At 45.0% G+C, this 16,919-nt stretch overlaps 1 protein-coding gene across 2 annotated transcripts in view; it reads left to right on the top strand.

The window, feature by feature from the left end:
- Positions 1–16,919, top strand: part of OPHN1 (oligophrenin 1) — a 125,996-nt gene that overhangs the window by 44,130 nt on the left and 64,947 nt on the right. For both annotated transcript variants that reach the window (XM_033137449.1, XM_033137450.1), the window contains 6 exons: positions 697–758; positions 1,056–1,127; positions 8,358–8,459; positions 8,564–8,674; positions 10,197–10,301; positions 11,935–12,064. In XM_033137449.1, the coding sequence (XP_032993340.1) occupies positions 697–758; positions 1,056–1,127; positions 8,358–8,459; positions 8,564–8,674; positions 10,197–10,301; positions 11,935–12,064 (582 nt within the window). The remainder of the gene's footprint in view (positions 1–696; positions 759–1,055; positions 1,128–8,357; positions 8,460–8,563; positions 8,675–10,196; positions 10,302–11,934; positions 12,065–16,919) is intronic.

Here is a 16,919-nt window from a genome sequence, read left to right as displayed (position 1 = left end):
GAGGTGGTGGACTTCCTTCCCCATCTCCTTCAAGGCATTATTGTTGCTGCAGGATGTTTGTTCCAACTGATCAAACCTTTTGGCTCATTGTTGCAGCATGCAAGAGAGATTGAAGGATCTGCCGTTTCTGGTCAGGCCACTATCATAGTTCAGTTAAGAAATCCTTGGCACAAGAACATAGCAAGAGCCTGCTGGATCAGGCCAATGGGCCATTTACTCCAGCATCCTGTTCCCACAGTGGCTGAATAAATGCTCCAGTGGAAATCTCAGGAGCAGAACCTGAGCACAAGAGCCCTCTCCCCTCCTGTGGCTTCCAGCAACTGGTATTCAGAAGTATTGTTTCCACCAACTGTGGAGGCAAAGCCCAGTCATCCACAGCTTCCCCCTCCCTAAATTTGTCCAATCCTCTTAAAGCCATCCAGATTGGTGGCCATCACTGCCTCCTGTGGGAGGGAGTTCCACAGTCTTAAGTATGCCCTGCATGAAGGAGTCATTTTCTTTCATCTGTACTGAATCTCCCAACATTCAGCTTCATTGGATGTCTGCGAGTTCTAGTGTTATTTGGGGTGTTATCGGTGTGTGGCGTATACAACTAAAATAAATAAAAATGATCTGTGTGCCATTGCAGTACATAATTCGCAACCCCGGAGAGTCAGTCCCAAGTAACTCGTTTTCGTTCTTTTCGCTCCTTCGTAGCCGAATCCTTTAAGGAGTTTTCAGAGCTGCTTCAAGAGGTGGAACTTGAAAGATCAATGATGGTGAGTATAGGCCGTCTTTTGTTCCTCCATTGGCATAATTACACTTAAGGGCTGTAGTCAAAGTGGGTGCATTCAGATTGAATCCAAGATCCCACTCAGCCTTGAAGCTCACTGGGTGTGACTGGGGGCCAGTCACCACCTCTCACCTCACCTACCTCACAGGGTTGTTGTGAATGAGGAGGCGGAGAACCATGTGTGCCACCTTGTGCTCTTTGGAGAGAGAGAAATGGGATTGAAATGCAATAAATAAAAGTTAATTAATTATATGTTGCCTTACTTTCTTACTTTTATCTATAGGTGCAAAATGCTAGTGATTTACTGATCAAACCGCTGGAAAACTTCCGCAAGGAGCAAATTGGATTCACCAAAGTAAGTTAATTCCCCCACCCCCTTCAATTTGTACATAGGAACTTATTTTTTGTTGTTGTTTAGTCGTTTAGTCGTGACCGACTCTTCGTGACCCCATGTACCAGAGAACGCCAGGCACTCCTGCCTTCCACTGCCTCCCACAGTTTGGTCACACTCATGTTGGTAGCTTTGAGAACACTGTCCAACCATCTCGTCCTCTGTCGTCCCCTTCTCCTTGTGCCCTCCATCTTTCGCAACATCAGGGTCTTTTCCAGGGAGTCTTCTCTTCTCATGAGCTGGCCAAAGTATTGGAGCCTCAGCTTCAGGATCTGTCCTTCCAGTGAGCACTAAGGGCTGGTTTCCTTCAGAATGGATAGGTTTGATCTTCTTGCAGTCCATGGGATTCTCAAGAGTCTCCTCCAGCACCATAATTCAAAAGCATCAATTCTTCGGCGATCAGCCTTCTTTAAGGTCCAGCTCTCACTTCCATACATCAGTACTGGGAAAACCATAGCTTTAACTATACGAACCTTTGTCGGCAAGGTGATGTCTCTGCTTTTTAAGATGCTGTCTAGGTTTGTCATGGCTTTTCTCCCAAGAAGCAGGCATCTTCTAATTTTGTGACTGCTGTCACCATCTGCAGTGATCATGGAACCCAAGAAAGTAAAATCTCTCACTGCCTCCATTTCTTCCCTTTCTGTTTGCCAGGAGGTGATGGGACCTGTGGCCATGACCTTAGTTTTTTTTTATGTTGAGCTTCAGACCATATTTTGTGCTCTCCTCTTTCACCCTCATTAAAAGCTTCTTTAATTCCTCCTCACTTTCTGCCATCAAGGTTGTGTCATCAGCATATCTGAGGTTGTTGATATTTCTTCCGGCAATCTTAATTCCGGTTTGGGATTCATCCAGTCCAGCCTTTTGCTTGATGAATTCTGCATATAAGTTAAATAAACATGGAGACAATATACAGCCTTGTCGTAATTCTTTCCCAATTTTGAACCAATCAGTTATTCCATATTCAGTTCTAACTGTAGCTTCTTCTCCCACATAGAGATTTCTCAGGAGACAGATGAGGTGAACAGACACTCCCATTTCTTTAAGAAGTTGCCATAGTTTGCTGTGGTCGACACAGTCAAAAGCTTTTGCATAGTCAATGAAGCAGAAGTAAATGTTTTTCTGGACCTCTCTAGCTTTCTCCATAATCCAGCGCATGTTTGCAATTTGTATATTTATATATTTAGCATTTTATAGAGTGCTAAAGAAAAACTTGTTGCATAAAGTATTTACGTAAAAACATTTACATAAAAATGTAACCTGAAGCGTATGTAACCCGAGGTACCACTGTAGAGCAAAACTGATGCTTTTGATCCAGTGATAACAGCTTTTCGAAGTCTGGTGGTCATTTACATATCCAGCACCCCTCCCCCACCCTTTTGCCTCTTAGCACCCAGCTAGGTGATCTTCCCTGACCCTCTTGAAGGAGCATTACCACTTGTTTTGCAAACCATGGGCCAAGAGCCATTGTTCAAATGCAGTCGTCTGCTGGTGTAACGAAGATGGAAAACCATTCTAAATTCATAATTAAAACTTTATTACAAAAAATGCAAGCAGGGTCAAAACACTCTCTTCCCTGTCCCCTCCGTAAAGAAGTCTCTCATAGAGTGTAAAAGTTCGCTTTGTCCAGTACCAAAAAGTCAAAGTTCCCCATTAGTCAGCAGGCTAAAGTAATTGGCTGTGGACCAGTGCTTGAAATGGAGACTTTTTGGCGAACACACAAGCTTGGATTCAGCCCAGCCCATCTGGAGTCATTGACATTTTAAGTTGCAGACAATAACGCTTGACACTTCGCCTCCTTCCTTGTCTCTGTTTCCAGACTTCAAAAGTTTAAAACAAACTGCCATAGTGGAAATAATGCTAAGGCTGTTGTAGCTCTGTTTGGGTGTTCACAAACAGGGAAGTGAGTGTGACCACACTCATTTGCCCCTAAGAACATAAGGAGAGCCCCACCAGATCAGGCCAGTAGCCCATCTAGTGCAGCATCCTACTGTCACAGTTGCCAATCAGATGCCCCAGTGCAAGCAGGATCCAAGCACAAGCCCCCTCCCCATTTGTGGTTTCCAGCAGCTGATACCCAGAAGCATTACTGCCTCCAGCTGTGGAGGCAGAGCATATCCATCCTGGCTAGTAGCTGTCGATAGCCCTCTCCTCCTCCATTAATTTACCTATTCCTCTTTTAAAGCCATCTAGGTTGGTCGCCACCACTGCCTCCTGTGGCAGAGAGTTCCATAGTTAAAACTATGTGCTGCATGAAGAAGGACTTCCTTTTCTGTGTCCTGAATCTTCCCTGGATGTCCGTGAATTCTAGTGTTTTGGGAGAGGGAGAAAACTTTCCTCTACTCACTTTCTGTGAGCCATGCATAATTTTATAAACTTCTGTCATGTCGCCTCTTCTTCACTTTTTCTCTGAGCTAAAACATCTCAAACGCAGCAACCGTTCCGCATGTGGGAGTCATGTTAAAAAAGAATGTAGTGAATATTGCAGTAGTGCAAATTAACAGCACCAACTTCTTGCAGAGCATTCATTACATCGTTTTTTAAAAAACATAACCAAATTCCATAGCGCATGGGAGGCAACAAATTTAGTGTATATTAATTGAAATATAAGAACATAGGAAGCTATACAGAGTCAGACCACTGGTCCATCTACGCTGAGGGCAGCAATTGCTCTCCAGGATTTCAGACAGGGTGTATCTCACAGGAGATTGTGGAGCTTGAACCTGGGACCTTCTACATGCAAGGCAGATGCTCTACCATTGTGCTATGGCTCTTCCCCTAAAACAGATGTGTCAGCAGAGGGATTCAAGCCCACGCCTCCATACAGAGAACAGAACACCCAGCCCCATTCGTGGGAAGGCTCAGTTATCCTCCTTGAGTCTAGCCAACCCCCTGCAATGCAGGAATCATTTTGCCCAACATGGCACTGCATAATGAAGTTCCACCAGACTGCAAATAAACGTTCTTCATTTTCCACCTGGGAATCTGCAGCTCGGGCATTATCTTTTCTGCTGGAGCTGAGGTCCATGTTCTTTCATACCACAAAGAAAAGTTATAGTCTCCTAGAGTTATTCGATAGCTGGGCTATTGAAATTCTGGCCCCAGCCAACATCCAAGCCAGAAGTTCCTTAGAGCACATATTTCCCATTTCTCCATCCCGTATGTTCAATAAAGAGAGTTGTGATGAAGCCACAATACTGCATTTAATTATTTTAGAGATTTCTTGATACACCTCATTCCAAAATTATGAGACCCATGGGTGCTCCCACTATAGGTGAATTGCTGCAAGTTTTTGAGCATCTGTTTCTTATTGGAGGTTCTGAGGCTGTTCCCCGACCCCTTTACAGACACAAACTGCCTCCTGCTGTACGCAGATGTTTCCCCATTGGCCCTTTCTGTCTTGAACTTCTTGTAAAATGCTCCTCCTTGTGGCTGGGCTAGAGATCAGAAAGAGCTTCCAAAAATTGCAATGGTGGTTCCCAAACTTTTTCATGCCCCACCCCGTCATGGTTCCATGGTTCCCCCCTACCCTACCTTTATACAAGCATTGTTCGGAATAGCAGTTTGCATGACCCACCAAGGAAGACAGTAACACAATAAAATTCAGAACTGTAACAATTAGCTGCACATTTATTCAAAATCCAATCAATTGCTTAGATTAATTGATTCAACAAAACTGATGCCGGCTTTTCAAAGTCTGATAGTGTGCCCCCTGCAATCCCCTTGCCTCAGCACCTCATATGTAATCCCATTGTCCTCCAGGGTGTGCTACCTCCCACTTGGGGAACAACTGTTGCAGATAAACCCTTCAATTAACTTTGTGTGTGCACTGGTTGAGGTAGAGCAGCACTGGCCAACAGGATGCTCTCCAGATATTGTTAGACCCCCCCCCCAACTCCTAGCAGCTAAAGCTGGCATGGTCTTATTCCAACCGTGCAAAAATATATATAACAAATTCCAGGTGACTCTGGGTGTGTTAACACCAACTCCAGGCATTCGGTAATGCTTATATATCCACTGGCAAGTTTCCCAATGGGAGAAAATATGTTCTCTAAAAATGGTTGGTGGAAGGTATCAGTTCTGCACATACAACCCTATACACAACCCTAGAATCATAGAATTGCAGAGTTGGAAAGGATAATCTGCTCCAGCTTCCTGCTATGCAGGAATCTCCACCAACCTCTTAAAAAGAGTATCCTTAAGGCAGCTTAGTCCCAGTGATTTTCAGTGGGTCTCAGGTGGCGTAAGTCCAAGGGCTTGGTTTGTGTATAAGATGAAATCCATCTGGCAGCACGTCCCAAGCTGCCAGCATTTTGCAGCTGTTCCAAAAGCCATATTGGATCTAGAATGGGCAATGAACTTTCTCTTTCATAGAAAAGCTGTTTTCTGTTTCTTAGAAAGAGGCCTGCTGCCTGAAAATGCAATGCAGCAGATGGCCTCCTAGATTCCTTTATATCTCCCTAGTATTTTTTTGCAGTTAAGTTTACTAAAAGCCATTTGTCGCTAGCGCAGCTGGCTCTTGTGTGTGCCTTGATAAGGCTCCGTTTGCACAAAGAGGAGTAACTTCTCCAGGAGATGATACCCCTTCCAGAGTGCAGTTGGGAGATGATAGATAGCTGAATGCTTCCTCATGGAAGAAGGGAAACCTCTCCATATAGAAAGCTAGCATCTCTGGGTGAACGGTGTGGTGGAAAACTCCTTGCCATGATGCTATGTAGATGCTTATAGAGGCAGGTAGCTTTCAGTCTTGTAGTCCTCCATCTCATCTTCCCCTATCCAGAAAGTTCTTCCTTATGAACGCCAAGGCCACACCATACATTTAAAGTGCTAGGATACCACTTCGAACAGTTGTGGCTCCCACCAATGAATTCTGGGAGCTACAGCCTTGTTAAGGGGGCTGGGAATTGTTAGGAGCCCCACCCAATCCCCTCACAGAGCTACAATTCCCAGAGTGGTCACAGGAAGTATAGGGAATTGTAGAGTTGGAGGAAAAATAGGTGGCTACAACAATTATAGAGTAGTTTAATGACCGGTTCCTCTTCAGAAGAAAATAGAGTTTGTAGCTCTGGGAGGAGAATAGAAGTATCATGGAATCAGAACTGTAGAATTGGAACAGACCCCAAGGGTCCTCCAGTCCCAACTCCCTGCATATAAACCGCTTATTGTATTTCACCACATACTGGTCATCACCGCATAATAGTCACAGACCCCTTTTTTGGACCCCAAAATTGCTCCCAAAGCATTCCCCGCATAATAGTTGCAGGGGTAATTCTCAGCACATGCATTCCCAGTATGAGTATATCTCCGTACATGGTCAGGGGGCAACAGCAGTGCTAAGAGTTCTGAGGAGGCCCTCTATTCCTTCCCCACAGGACTACTATTCCCAGAGTGGTTTAGCAGTCAATCTCTCTTCACAGGAACTCAGGGAACTGTAGTTCTGTGGGGAAGGAATAGGGGGTCTCCTAATAACTTTCAGCACCCATAATGAACCACAACTCCCAGAATTCTTTGGGGTGAGCCAAGTCACAATCTTCCAGTCTTTCTTACTTCCCTACAGGGTGGTTGTGAAGTCAAAACATGGCCATTCTGAGTTGTCTGGTGGATGAACGTTAAGTGTACAAATGTTAGAAATATTGTAACCAGTGCTTGCTTCTGAGACTTTTATTTTTTTTAAAAAAAATCCAGCTTGGAATCATGTCGTTAATAAGAATGATTGCTCTGTGCAATTTTAGAGCAGTGTTTTTCAACCTTTTTTGGGCAAAGGCACACTTGTTTCATGAAAAAAATCACGAGGCACACCACCATTAGAAAATGTTAAAAAAATTAACTCTGTGCCTATATTGACTATATATAAAGTAATTCTCTTGAATAGGAATCAAATAAACACAAAGAAAGTATTTTATAATTACTCTATTATGAAATAGTAAGTAAACAGAAATTCTTCTCTCCGCTGCTGCGCACACTGTGCTTTGGCGGGAAGGAAGTCGGAAGATGATGTCAAAAAACCCACATACCCCCCATACCCAGGACACAGTCCGGTGCCCGCAAAAAAAAAAAGATTTTTTTATGGAAAATTCCAAGAAAATACACGTCCTTAATAGTCTTAAGCCAATTTCAGGCTATGTTCACTTCACTTGCCAAACTGCACTCCCACTGAACCACAAAAGGAGGGCTGCAACCATCATAAACGCAAGTTTCCAGCATCCATGCTGGCAGCTTATGGAGGGGGCGGGGAAGGGCCCACGTCAAAGCGACGGCAAGGAGGAAAATAATACTATTATACCGACACCCTGTATCAACGCAAAAGATTTCGCCTAGTTTTTCTGTCAATCTAATTGGATGTTATAGCCGAGATACTCAAAGCAATTAATTAAAAAAAAACTGCATAGGAAGCGCACTTCACATACTTCGGGGCACAAAAGTTTAAGCAGGCGCGTGTAGAAGGAGAAAGGGGGAGGCCACCGCTCCCTTTATTAGAGGCTCCTGGAAAGCGCGCCAACGAGCAGGCAGCCGGCAGAGGAAGAGCAAGCAGCGGCAACTGCCCTTCGCGCCCTCCGGCGCCGCTTCTCCGCCCTCGCACCGCCCTCCCTCCGCCGACGGCTCCGCCAAACGCACCGCCGCGGTGCCGCCCTCGCGGCTTCTTCCCTCGACCAGTCTGCCCATCTCATCGCTGCCGAAGGCGAGCGAAGCAGCCCTGGGCGCCGCCATCTTTGGCGCCGCCTCCATTTTGCCCGCGCAGCGTCAGTAGCGCCGAAGGGCGGGAAAACAAACCCCGCCAGGTCCGGCCACAAGCCCCGTCTGCCGTTACCCCAAGGGGAGTCCCCTCCTAGGCGCCGCGAATTTAGCTAAGCGGGGCCTCGAAAAGAGCCAAAGAGAGGCGTCACTGCGGTCTCTTCTCCACCCGCGCCACTCACCTCCACCGTAATGGCCATACCGCGACATCTTCACCCGAGTAGGGGGGGAAATCCCAACCGTCTCCACGGCACACTAGGCAACATCTCGCGGCACACTAGTGTGCCGCGGAACAGTGGTTGAAAAACACTGTTTTAGAGCACCTTTCCTTCACTACTAAAATTTTGCAGAGCCAGTGGAGAGTACCTTTTAGGGTCAGGCTGGAAACCCCTGACACCTGTTCCTTAAAAATAGTACTTAACAGTTGCTCACAACACAATGATTTTGCATCTCCTCCATTTCTAGGAACGGAAAAAGAAATTTGAGAAGGACGGGGAGAGGTTTTACTCCATGTTGGATCGCCATTTGAATTTATCTTCAAAGAAAAAAGAATCCCATTTGCAAGAGGTAGGTGAAGAGGTTTTCAGCACTTGAGAACCACACTTTGTAAGGACATGTAAAGGTAGCAGTGCTGCTGTTGTATTAACATCCCCATTCTGTTTCTCACCTAGGCTGACATGCAGGTGGATAAAGAGCGGCACGTTTTCTTTGAATCTTCCCTGGAATACGTCTATCAGATCCAAGAAGTGCAGGAGAGCAAGAAGTTTAGTATTGTAGAGCCTGTAAGTAAACACCCCTGCAAACTTTGTTTCCCTCCAGATTGCATATGGCACTGAAGCCTGTGTCACATGCTACAGAAACTTAATCTCCATTGGGCAGGGGAGGCATATAATTTCTTACTGCCTCTCTTGATGTTGCCTGTGGCTTGCAAAACCACAATAAACAATAAAAAATGATGCACTGGTTGCTAGTTTGCTACAGGATCAGGATCAGTATTAGTATAAAACACCTGTAACAACTTGGGACCAGCTTGCCTGCAATATTGCCTTTCTCCATATGCACCCTCTTGATCTGCAGAACTGGCACTGTTTCAGGTGACACATAATCCCCATTTCGCATATGTAAGAACTCAAATATTTTAATGGGACAGCTCCTACACTCTGGAACTCCCTGCCTGTTGACATCAGGCAGGTGCCTTCACTGCATTCTTTCTGGTGCCTGCTAAAAAAATGTTTTCTTTAGGCAAGCCTGTCCAGACATGTAGAATGTGGATGTCTGTTTTAATCTGTTTTTAGTGTGCTGCTGAGTTTATCTTCTGAATGTTTGAGTTACTGAATTTTATTTTCCTTGCAAAGAGCTTTGAGGTTTCTTTTTAGTTGTGCTGTGTATAAATTTCCTGAAATGAATGAATGGACATATAAATGAATGAATGAATGAATGAATAAATAAATAAATAAATGAATAAATAAATAAAGACTTGCACATGCTCAGCTTTAATATATAAAGGCTGCAGAACCCAGTACCCCTTGGCTCCGTTTTAGCGCAGAATAACCACAGGTATGTTGATAATAGATGTTGTGTGACCCTCACCTCCCGGTCACCCTTCCCTCATTTCACCCAACACCTGCAGACACTCTGTGTTTCCCAGAGGCCAGAACAAGAGACTCTCAAATCCAGGTATGGGAGCTTAGCTAGGAGAAGCATTCGTTGTTCCTGATTCTGCATCATGCCCAAAGCCATTCTGGAATCTTTTATAGCAGGCACTAGCAGGGAATTCCAAAAGCAGAATAGAAACCAAGAATATTTGACTTTCAAATGGATAGTGTAATTTGTGAGTTTGGCCCCATCGTGCTGAAAATGGGGTAAAGTTATCCTAAAGTTACCTTTTGGTCCACCATCTTGTTTCAAGATGGCACCTGTCATCCAAATGTTGACAAAAATGGCTGCCCCTACACTGAGAATCCTCTTGTCGAGTTTGGTTACAATAGGCTGAACCTGTGCCAGAAAACAGGCAAAGTCATGCTAAGGTCATGTGTCAGTCTGCCATCTTGATTCAAAACGGTGCCTGCCATCCGGCCCATAACTTACCTTGAGAGGTTTCCAGACTGACAGGACAGACAAACCCTTTTCCAGAATATGTAGCAGATGCTTCTCCAGAAAAGGAGATGTATCCAGTGTTTAAGCCTTTCTTGTCCAACTGTCAAAATAGATTCAGCTGGCTGGGAGGATTTTTTTGCACTGTGATTTTGGATACACAGACCTGCTCTTTAACTTAGAAAATGTTGCCTCTTTTGTTCACCACAGGTCTTGGCTTTCCTCCATAGCCTCTTCACCTACAACAACCTGACTGTGGAATTGACGCAGGATTTCCTGCCATATAAGCAACAGCTTCAGCTCAGTCTGCAGAACGTGAGTTTGCTTCGCGCCATCCTGTCTTTCTTCCTCCTTTGCTCCTACTGTGGAAATGCTTACTCGGTGTGCAGTGCCATATGTCTTGTAAGAACACATGAAGAGCCTGCTGGATCAGGCCAATGGCCCGTCTAGTCCAGCATCCTCTTCACGTAGTGGCTGAACTGTTGCCTGTGCAAAATCTGCAAACAGGACCAGAGCAAAAGAGCCTTCTCCCCTCCCTGGGTTTCTAGCAACCAGCATTCAGAAGCATTGCTGCCTCCAACTGCGAAGGCAGAGCATAGCCATTGTGGCTAGTAGCCTTTGATAGCTTCCTCCTCTTCCATGAATTTATCTAGTCCTCTTTTTAAAGTCATGTAGGTTGGTGGCCATCACTGTCTCCTGTGGGAGGTAGTTCCATAGTTTAACTGCATGCATAAGTATTTCTTGAATTTTCCTACATTCAGTTTCATTGGATGTCCACAGGTTCTAATGTTATTGGGGCAGGGAAGGGGGGATTCTCTATCCACTTCTTCAAGGCCATGCATAATTTTATGAACTTCCCACTAGTTTATGGACTACGGACTTGCAGTCTTTCCCAGGGTCCACTTTGACCAGGAATCTGCTGCATTGCAAATTGTGTTTGTTCTTCCATTCTTTTTGCAAAGCGACTTGATTCCCCCTGTGGCTGCTTTGTTGCTAACAAGAGGCCATCATCTGAGTAGTTGCCTTCCCACCTATCTCTTTTCAACAGAGAGTTGTTTGTCCACACTTATTTCTGGCAACCAAGAGACCCGTGTGTTCTTGCTGTTTAGCGACTGCTGGAATGACTTGGGCACCAGCAATCTGGTGCCTTTGAGAAACTGGGTAGAGGTGGAAGAGGCCCCCAAGGATCAATCTAGCCCAATGCTTTGCAGTCCAGGGAACTCCAGGGAAAACCTGTGGCTAGGCTTGGGTAGATGCAAGCAGGGAGCATGTTCACAGCCTTTCCCCCATTCAGTGGGAAAGAGCTGTGTGGGCAAAGGTGGAGCAGAGACCCTTCAAATTTACTCAAATTAATCAAATCCCATCCTGTACAGCAATATGTTCAATGGAACTTCTCTCTTCAGAAGCAGCAGAGCATGACTGAATTGTGCGCAGGGGTTCTGTTCCAAGGGTTTTGCGTATACGGAAAAAACTGACCATGCACAAACATCTTTACCTTTCTGGTGCTGGTGTCCTGACCAGGCCTCATCTGGTAAGCAAGGCAGAGAGCTTACAGTTTGTGTGCATTTAATTTGCACAATTTCAACTTAGTAGCGCAAGGTTGAAATTGTGAAAGTTAAATGCTCATAAGGTGCAATTGTACTGTTTGCCCCTACGTACTGCTGCCGTCCACTTTCTTTTAGCTGTTTTTTTGATGCAGAGGGCTGCACTTGAGGGACTTTTTGTTCTCATCTTGCAAGGCAGCCCTCAGTCTATTATTTTTGAAGAGATGGTTTGAACTACAACTCCCTTCAGCCCCAGGCTGCATGCATTGTAGTCCAATCCATCCAGAAGACAACAGGTTGCCAAAGACTGGCACAGGAACTTTAGCTGAATGTCAGATTCTTAAGCTTTTGCTTTCATGTCCAAATTAAGTAGTCTTCTTCTTCCCCCATTGCTTGATTAACAGACCAGGAATCACTTTAGCAGCACACGGGAAGAGTTGGAAGACCTCAAGAAGAGGATGAAGGAAGCTCCTCTCACCTGCAAGCTCCCTGGGAAGCCGACCATAGAAGGCTACCTGTATTCACAAGAAAAATGTAAGTGTCTGCCAAGGGGATCCTATGAGGGATTTCCTGTGGCTCCTGCATTTCAGGGGACTGGACTAGTTGACTCTTGGGAGCACCTTCCAATTCTATGATTTGGTGACTTTGGAAGGTGGGCAGACTACTTCATTGGAGGTTTTAAAGCAGAGGTTCCCCTGCGCTTGACACCAAATTGAAGGAGATTCTAGCTTCCAAAAAACTGTGTACACTTACAAACGGTTCTGAGAACAACTCCAACCCAGAGGACCTGCTTTTGGAATACGAGCGCTTGCTCCAATGTATAAAACCCCATCTCTTCAATATTTCCGAGAAAAGGCCAACTAAACCATTAACAGCAAATAAACCTTGGTTTGATCACACTTGTATTCAGGCTAAGAAAGCTTTGCAAAACGCCTACAAAGCCGCCCTGACGTCTGATAACTCTGTCAGGCAGCAAGCCTATCTCTCTGTACGTGCCTTTAAAAAAGAATATAAAGCCCTGGTAACCTGTCAAAAGAACATCTACAGCAGAAAATGCTGGTCGGAATTAATTATTGTGGCAAAAGCAAAAAATCAAACATTATTCGGGAAATTGGTTACTTCTGGCTCCCATAAGTTTGTCTCCCCTTTATCCTCATATATTCTGCCTGACCGCTGGGTCTCCTTTTTGCAATCTATGTATGAGGATGTTGAACACCCTATACATAATTGTGAAATAGAGCACCTAGCAAAATGGGCTGCAGTTTCGGTGACAGAAGTGAAATCATATACAAACCAACTGAAAATGGCCAAAGCCCCCGGCCCAGACGGCATCCTTCCAGAAATGATAAAAACACAGGTGGTTTGTTGTGCTCCTTTCCTAGCCACCCTTTTTACTCATATAGACAATACTGGCCGCATCCCAAGGGACTGGGGAACTGCCATAGTGGTTCTATTTTATAAAAAGGGCAACAGAAGGGATCCATCGAATTATAGGTCGATCAGCTTATTAAATGATTAGTAAACTATACACAAAGCACTTACTTGAAAAGTTCACAGAATGGCTAGAAAATGAAACATCCTGGCAGTAGAACAAGCTGGTTTTAGACCTGGCAGGTCCACGATATACCATTGTCTAACGTTACAACATCTGATTGAAAAACATAAATCAGGAGGGCAGCCCTCACTCTATGCCGCCTTTGTAGATCTAAAAGCAGCCTTTGACATAGTCTCCAGAACTAAACTCGGATAGACTTTGGGCCACCACCATTGACAGAAGGTTATTTTATATAATACAGGCAGTTCACTCAAACACGGCTCTTAGAGTCAGGGGTAGCTGTTTAGGGCACCTAACGGACCCCATTAAAACCTCTAAGGGAGTTAGGCAAGGGTGTCTTCTGGCCCCCTTACTTTTTAATTTTTATCTCAATAACCTAGTAAGCACTCTAAATAACTCCAAACCCCGAAGATAGCAAACCTGCCATATCACAGTTCTGTTATATGCCTTAATAAAACTTGCAGCTTACTGTGAAACAGAATACCTCAAAATAAATTAACATAAGACCAATATTCTCACTTTTGGGGACAAACCAAAGCTTAGAAGCTGGGGACTACATGGTCCCAAATTAGAACAAGTTTTGAGCTATAAGTATCTAGTAGTGGCAGTACAGGCCTCAGGAACCAATAAAACCCATATTAATTCCATCAGGAGTGCTGGGGAAAGATCTGCTAACTGTATCTTCAAATTCTTTAGAACTCAATGTTGTTTTTTTTGTCCCCACGGCCCTAAAATTATATAAGGCCAAAACGTTGGCACAGCTCCTTTATGGATCCTTTTGGGGCCTGCCATCCTCTTCTTTCACTCCCCTCAAGAGAGTCCAATCTAAATTTCTCAGAGCCCTTTTACAAGTCCCCAGATGCATTTCAAATGCATGGGTCAGATTAAAAACGGGGATGATGAGAGTCGAGGTTCATATTAGCTTAACATCAATCTATAAGTGGTTGATACTGAAATTGCTCCTCAAGGTATAGCTCCATTGATTCTTTTTGATCGGTTCTAGTCTGGCTGGCAGATAGCAGTCCTGAACTCTGCAGAAATTGGGTCTTGCTCCTCGAGCCATCCTAAATTGGGGATTGGATCAAGCAAGAGCCATGGTCAGGAAAAGAATTATGGACATAGAGAGACAACAGGACTGCTTGAGGTCCCCTGATTACATAATTGCAGAACACGAGAGATATGTTGCTGTCCCTGCAGCAAACCTCCATTTCCTCGTATCCAGAAATGCAAGAAGGGCCTTTACTCTCACCAGAAGTACGGCTCTGCCCTCGCCAGTTCTGGAAAGATCTTTTGGAAAAGTCCCGTATGCTCAGAGACTTTGTGCCTGCCCATTAGGGGAAATAGGAAGCCCTGAACACTTATTTTTTAGAAGTCCTTTTTACAATGAGGCACGTAGAGATACCATCGACCCCCCTCCCCATCTGGTGAGGCTTGCTGACCTTCTGGACAAGCCTAAACTCAATTTTCTCCTCTTAGGCAAAAATCACAAGTTGACCCGGATGGTTTCCAGATTCTGCGCCCAGATTTGTAGGCGTAGAACACCCCCAGGAACAAATAGATCACTAGGGAAACTGCCATAGCCAGCCTCCTGGGTGTCCCAGGGGCAATCTGCATGTTAGTTTAACCTTAGGTACTTCTGTGTTCATGCGACTATTTTAATTTTAATCTATAAGCTGTTATTGTATATTGTTTTAAATGTCTATTTCACTCTTGTGAAAGCAGTCTCAGTTGTGCTTCTGAATTGGTCTTTGACCATAATAATAAATTATTACTATTACTATTAAGCAGAGGTTGGCTGACCATCTGTCCAGGTATCTTTTTAGCAATGATTCATTTCAGGGGGTTGGACTAGATGATACGCTTTGGGCCCGTTCCAACTCTTTAATTCTATAAGGGAGGCTTCCAGAATCAACTTTTGCCAGACTCAGCTCTGGACATTTGAGATTCCGCTATGCCAGAAATGTTTTCCACAGTTTTCCAAGCCATACAGTCATACCTCGGGTTACGGCCGCTTCAGGTTGTGTTTTTTCAGGTTAAGAACACAGCAACCCCGGATGTCTTTACTTCTGGGTTTCATCGTGTGTGTGTTTGCGCATGCGCATAAGAGTTCTTTGCACTTCGCACATGTGCAGAAGTGCTCTATCGCAAATGGCACCCTGGAACGGATCATGTTCGCAACCAGAGGTACCACTGTATTTCCTCTCCTCTGCCAGCACGCAAAATTTCAGAAATAGCTTCTGCCCATCACTCTCTCATCTCCCTTCCAGCCAGTGCTGGATTGGTAGCACATCACAGGCTTGAAGGAAAAGAGGGGAGAGCCAGAAGTCGGCAGAGACTCTATTGGACCTCTTAACATGGATTTCAACTAGTTCTTACAGTGGAGAAAACACTCGTTTTTTATTTTTTATAAAATTGAAGGCAGGCTATTTGAAATTGCTCAAGATAAATCCTAAGCAAGGTAGAGAGCATAAAAGTTTGTTATATGCCACTGCCAGGCTTGCTTGGGGTTACCTGGTCTGGAAAGAGCTTTTAGGTTCTCTGCCTTTCTGCAGGTGGTGGGATACTCTCATGAGATCTTGTAGGGCTACTTGAGTTCCCTCAAGATCTCACGTGAGCATCCTTGGTGTTCCAGAGCCAATGTGCTGAGCAGGCCTTGCCCCTCAAGCGAGAGAGCGAGAGAGAGTGAGAGAGAGAGAGAGAGTGCTTAGAATAAGGTTGCCAGATTTTTTTTCAGTGAATCCGGGGACACTTTTCAACTTCAATGGATTTTGTATTGGGACTGATTTGTAAATCCGGGGACTTTCCCTGGGAAATGGGGATGTCTGGTAACCTTAGCTTAGAAGCCCTTTTGTGCTGGGTCCCTTTGGGTTACATAGTGTGAAAAGAGCTTTCAAGCTCTCTACTTTGCTTGGGTGGCAAAGTCTGCTGGAAGTGTAGGGGATTCTCTCTGTTTCTCCCTCCCTTCACTAGCCATGGGGTGACTCCAGAGGTTTGGCAATACTGTACATGATTTTTATGGATAAACAGAACCCCTGGAGCCAAATACTGCATGAGATGCAGTCGTACTGGAAGCTTTTTAAAAAGTTTTCTGCACAGAACCTTGTTCTTCCACCAAGATTTGGACTTCCAGATCTCTAACCAGACTTCCTTCTCAGAATGGAGCTAAAGGTCTCCTGCACTCTCAGAACAATTATGGGGCAGAACTGGCAGAATCTGCTATGGCTTTGCTGTGTGGAGGGAATGCAGCTGTTTTAAAAGCTTGAAATATTAGTTCCCTTCCCTCAAATCTTTACAGGCGTCTTTGTTGTTGTTGTTCAGTCGTTCAGTCGTGTCCGACTCTTCGTGACCCCATGGACCAGAGCACGCCAGGCACGCCTATCCTTCACTGCCTCCCGCAGTTTGGCCAAACTCATGTTAGTAGCTTCGAGAACACTGTCCAACCATCTCATCCTCTGTCGTCCCCTTCTCCTTGTGCCCTCCATCTTTCCCAACATCAGGGTCTTTTCTAGGGAGTCTTCTCTTCTCATGAGGTGGCCAAAGTACTGGAGCCTCAACTTCAGGATCTGTCCTTCTAGTGAGCACTCAGGGCTGATTTCTTTGAGAATGGATAGGCGTCTTTGCCTGCCATCAAAGGGCAGGGAAGAAGAATGCCAGGTGGTTTGCTTACTGTCAAGGGGATGGCCAAGGATTAACCTCACTGAGATTGAACAGTGGGGTGCCTGCTCTGTGTGCTGTTGGATAGCATGTCTCTTTGAATGGTGCTAGGTTCAGGAAAGGACAAGCAAAATGATGGATGCTAGACTAGATGGGCTTTTTATCCTGCTCCAGCAGGGC

This window comes from Lacerta agilis, chromosome Z (genome assembly GCF_009819535.1).
Source record: "Lacerta agilis isolate rLacAgi1 chromosome Z, rLacAgi1.pri, whole genome shotgun sequence".
Taxonomy (NCBI): Eukaryota; Metazoa; Chordata; class Lepidosauria; order Squamata; family Lacertidae; genus Lacerta; species Lacerta agilis.
The sequence above is the reverse complement of the archived record's forward strand: the minus strand, read 5'-3'. Positions and strand labels throughout refer to the sequence as shown.